Source organism: Nicotiana sylvestris, chromosome 11 (genome assembly GCF_000393655.2).
Source record: "Nicotiana sylvestris chromosome 11, ASM39365v2, whole genome shotgun sequence".
In the NCBI taxonomy this organism is placed as follows: Eukaryota; Viridiplantae; Streptophyta; class Magnoliopsida; order Solanales; family Solanaceae; genus Nicotiana; species Nicotiana sylvestris.
The window spans coordinates 29,846,370-29,851,134 of record NC_091067.1 but is presented as its reverse complement, the minus strand read 5'-3'; the positions used below and the strand labels follow the sequence as shown (position 1 = coordinate 29,851,134).

Below are 4,765 nucleotides of genomic sequence, written 5' to 3'. Positions count from 1 at the left end.
TTGTAGTAGCAGCTTCCTTTCTTCTATAAATAGAAGAGATTTCAGTTCATTATGTACATCAGTTTGAGTTCGAATAATATATCAGTTTCTCTTTATACTTGTCTTTACTTTACAGTCTTTATTTTATAACATTTTGGACTTTTTGGCCATAAAGAAATAAGAGATGTTTTGAAGGACAAAGAAGACATATATCTGTAGGATTAAGAACAAATGTCCACATAATTTGTATTTCTGGTGTAAGAGTACTATTTTGGAGAATGTAGATCAGTATTTGGACTTTATTGAGATGCTCGGAAAGTTGTAACTGGATATTTGAGCCTTCTTTCATGTACTTTTGTGTACCATCTTGGTACTTTATCTAATGAAACCTTTACCTTATAAAAAAAAAATGGAGTACGCAAATCTTATATTGCAGATTTTAGAAAAACAGTAGGTAAAAACAAAGATCATATGTTCATATTCGAGTAATTCCAGTATCATATCGTTCATGTTACAAAACTAGAAAGTGAGATTATAAAACCTGTCCTCGGATCGATAGAAACAAAACAGCATACATGTTAATGCAAGTTGAAGATGCAAATCGAGGCAAATCTGACAGACCTAAGACCAAGAGGAAAAACAGATTGAATAAGAAGCAAAAATCAATGTTCCTGACATTATTGCCTGTGAGGCAAACCATAACAAGAAATAGATAGAATATGACACAGTACATATAACTTAGTCGCTATGTTCTTCTATATCCGCAACAGAAGATTACACTCCCTCAATATGAAGTCGTAAAGAAAAGGTTCAAAAAAATGAACAAAGAACTCAAGATATCACAGTAGAATGAACCGGTTGCAACATCAATCATCAACCTCTTCCCTGATTTCCCTTACAAGTTCTTCCTTGTACTCATCAAATGTACCAGGGAACTTTTCAACAGTTCCATTCTCAACTACCCAAATTTCACTTCTTTCTTCATCGTCACAAACCCTCGATATGAGCCTAGAGTCGTGACTGACTAACACAACTCCACCTGTGAATTCATCAAGTGCATCTGCCAAAGCATCAATACTCTGCATATCCAAATGGTTTGTTGGCTCATCTAATAGCAAGATGTGAGGCTTCGACATGGAAATAGATGTGAACACAACTCTAGCTTTTTGTCCTCCAGACAACTTTAAAATGGGGGTTAGATGGTTATGGCTGGGAAGTCCAAATTTTCCGAGCTTTGCACGGACAGCTTCTTGCTTACTAGGTCCCTCCTGATCTGGATGAAGACGAAGAAGGTACTGGACAGGTGTTTCATCCATTGTGAGAAGATCAACAAAATGCTGCGAGTACCGTCCGATCCTCAACTTTTGACTCCTGCGGACTTCACCCTCTGAAGGAACTAAATCACCTGCGAGGAGGTTGAGCAAAGTCGATTTCCCTGCTCCATTGGGCCCAACAATAGCGACTCGGGTCCCCATATCAATTCCAACATCAACATCAGAGAGCCTAAAGTCTGGTCGATTAGGGTAACTGAAGCTGACCTCAATTAGCTGAAGAAGTGGAGGTGTCAGTTCAGTAGGCTCGGGGAAGTGGAACTCAACGGTGTAGTCCCTCCACTTCTGAGGGGCTTCAGGTGGAGTTTCATCTTCATCAACCCTATCCTTGCCCTTTTTCTTTGATTCTTTGGCAGCTACAAATTTGGCTCGGTCTTTTACCTTCTCCTGTTGTGCTCGATTTCCAGATCTCTTGGCAGCTTTTAACTGCTTATCATAAATCTCAAACTTCTTGTTCATCTCTTTACGACGTTGTTCATATCCACTTTCAAAACCATCAAAGTTACCCCGATAGAAGTGCAGTTTCATGTCATGGAGATGAATAATCTCATTGCAAACAGTGTTCAGAAAGTCTCGATCATGTGAAACAACAACCAGAGTTTTCTTCCATCTGCACAGGTACTCCTCTAACCATAGTACAGCCCGAAGATCAAGATGATTAGTAGGTTCATCCAACAGCAATAGCGTAGGCTGAACAAATAGAGCCCGTGCTAGAGAAATTCTCATTCTCCAACCACCACTAAAAGACCGGGTAGCACGAACCTGCATTTCCTTAGTGAAACCCAGTCCAGCAAGAATTTTCGATGCTTGGGCCTCAGCAGCATCTGATCCCATCAGCTGCAACCTTTCATACAGTTCAGAAAGTTTTTCTCCAACATCATCATCCCCATCAGCATCATCTTCATTCTCACCAACAGATGCAGCAGCATTCTGTAAAGATGCAGCCTCTTCTCTGAGCTTGATGAGTTCCTCGTTAGCTGAAACAACAGCTTCAAGGGCAGTCCTATCATCGCCAACTATCTCTTGTTCAACCAAAAGTACATCAATGTTTTTTGGTACTGGAATTTTCCTCCAAGCAAGGAGCTTTAGTAGGGTGGACTTGCCCTTTCCATTGGGACCAACTAAACCATATCTCTTCCCATGAGATATCTTAACTGATGTGTTCTTTAAAAGTTCCTTTCCACGAGCTGCTACAGAGAAATTTTCTATAGTTATATCCTTGACATTTGCATCAGCATCATCTTGACCTTCAAGAACAGACGCCCTGCTACCGATAACAACAGTAAAAGCATCATGATCATCTCTAAGTGCCTCCTTTTTGGCCACCTCAGCTGCCTGAAAAGCAAGCACGTCCTTCTTTTCGCGTTTCTTCAGCTCTTTATGACTTATGGAGGTATCAAGTGGACCTGTTTCATTCCTTCTATGCCTTCTCAGTTCTTCCTCTTCTTCAGGGAGAAGCACATCTTCTTCATCATCAGAGGGAGGAAGATCAATACCATCAGTGTAAGCTGACGCTTTTGGAGCTGCTTTAGGCTTGGGCTTACTAGCACCAGTGCCTGAAGATCCTTTGTTGGGCTTCTCAGGTTTCTGGTCCATGCTGGCAAGCATGGCAGACACAGAAAGCTTCTCCTTTTTCCCTTCCTTGGAGCCATCTTTGCTGCTTCCCTTAGCCTTCCCGCTAATACCAGCCTCATCTGTTTTTTTCTTCCCCATTGTATTTACTATCTGTTGTAACCAAAGATAGTGATTAGAAAATGTGAACAAGTAGATCGTCAATACACCAGTCAGCTCAGCCAACTGACCAAGAAATAAACACATCGAGAATAGTAATTAAGAAGCTTCGCACAAAAGACTAAGCAACTAGCAAGAAATTGGAACAGTAGCATAAATAGAAAAGAAAGAAGCATAAAATCACATTGAAAGAAGCCAGAGACAGAATGGCAATAAGAGGTCATAGTTTAGTGAACCAGAAAAACAAAAAGCTTAAGGTTATTATACAGACTCGAACACTGGAACATATGTTATAGGAAAAGAGAGAGAAATACAATGACATATCTAATCATTCCAAAAGCCAAAGGATTGTTGGGACACCGTAACAGCAAAACCAATCAATTAAAAACTTTAGGGAACATTTGTTTCCCACAGATTTGCACATTACGTTAACCAACAAAGAAAACCAGAAGGTTCTGGTATAATATTTCAATTATACCCCTACCACATTCTCCTTAGTACATAAATAAAACAAATGTTGAGACCAATTACAAATATTACTTTTGTTTACTCCGAGTTGAATCTCTGCTACATTAAGTCCAAAGGAATCTCAAAAATAATGTACGCTTTTTATCCTGAGAGGAAAAACCAAGGCTTCTTCTAGCTTCATCCAAGATTGATTCAACTAGTCCACTATGCCCACAATCCCAAACTAGATGAGATAGGCTACATAAATCTTCTTTATCCATTCCACTTCAATATATCCACCATAGATTCATAGTAAACTATTTTTACATAATAGTATACTTTGTATCGATCAATTTGAAATTCCTGAAAGCACTTTCGTCCCATCGTCCCAATTGGAATCAATAAGTATGCACACACACACAAATGTGTGGGGTTTTTTGGAGGGGGAGAGGACAGACAAATTTTTAAAAATAATCAAAAAAGAAAAACAAACAAATTAAACAAACCAAAAACATGCCAAAGGGAAAAAAAAGCTAAAAATACAAATATTAATATACATATCTCATCTTTTATAACGCTCCAAGAACCCCCCCCCCCCCATCCCCCCAAAAAAAAAAAAAAAACTAGCAGAACGTTATATAAAAATGAAAACTCATCTTAGTAGCGTTATTCATAATTCTTTTACTTGTTTTGTAAGAATCCGATAGTTCGACAAAATTAATTAGTAACACTCAAAACACAGATTAAAGCAGATTCTTTTCTTCATACAGTGGGAGCAGCCACAGTGAATTAAAACCCAATTCATAATTCATAATCTATATCAGTAAAACCTAATTCACGAAAGAGGAATTAATAAGATTCCGTTTTAATTAATTTTAAACACGAAAAATCGGGATGTATATATAACAGAGAAGAAGCTTACGTTTTTTGAATTCGCCGGAAAAGAGAAATCGCCGCCGAGGAGGTCGCGGAGATATGAGCAAAGGTCGTAGACGATAGAGTGGGAGTTTAATGAATTGTGTATTACTTTTTTTTTTTTTAGTCTGTATAAGCGAATCAGATTCTTATAAGGGTTTTAAGATTAACATCAGGCTAAATTTTTTGTATATATTTTAATGAGAAAATCATAACAAACATTATTTTTCTTTAATTTAATTAAATTTCTTGATCTTTTGTTATTTGGCACGTATTGTATCTTGACTAAAGCTGGCAATTTTAGGCCCAATCGGCTCAATCCGCCCAGCCCGGTCAAATTTTCATAGAAATGACAAAGATAG

The 4,765-nt window shown here is 38.2% G+C and overlaps 1 protein-coding gene across 1 annotated transcript; it reads right to left on the bottom strand.

Moving 5' to 3' along the window:
- Positions 1 to 608: 608 nt before the first annotated feature.
- On the bottom strand, positions 609 to 4,505 carry LOC104223746 (ABC transporter F family member 4-like). Its single transcript, XM_009775245.2, has 2 exons — positions 4,411 to 4,505; positions 609 to 3,035 (listed from the first exon to the last, which is right to left on the bottom strand). The coding sequence occupies exon 2, from the start codon at positions 3,021 to 3,023 to the stop codon at positions 846 to 848; it is 2,178 nt and encodes a 725-aa protein (XP_009773547.1). The 5' UTR covers positions 3,024 to 3,035; positions 4,411 to 4,505; the 3' UTR covers positions 609 to 845.
- Between the last annotated feature and the right edge of the window lie 260 nt (positions 4,506 to 4,765).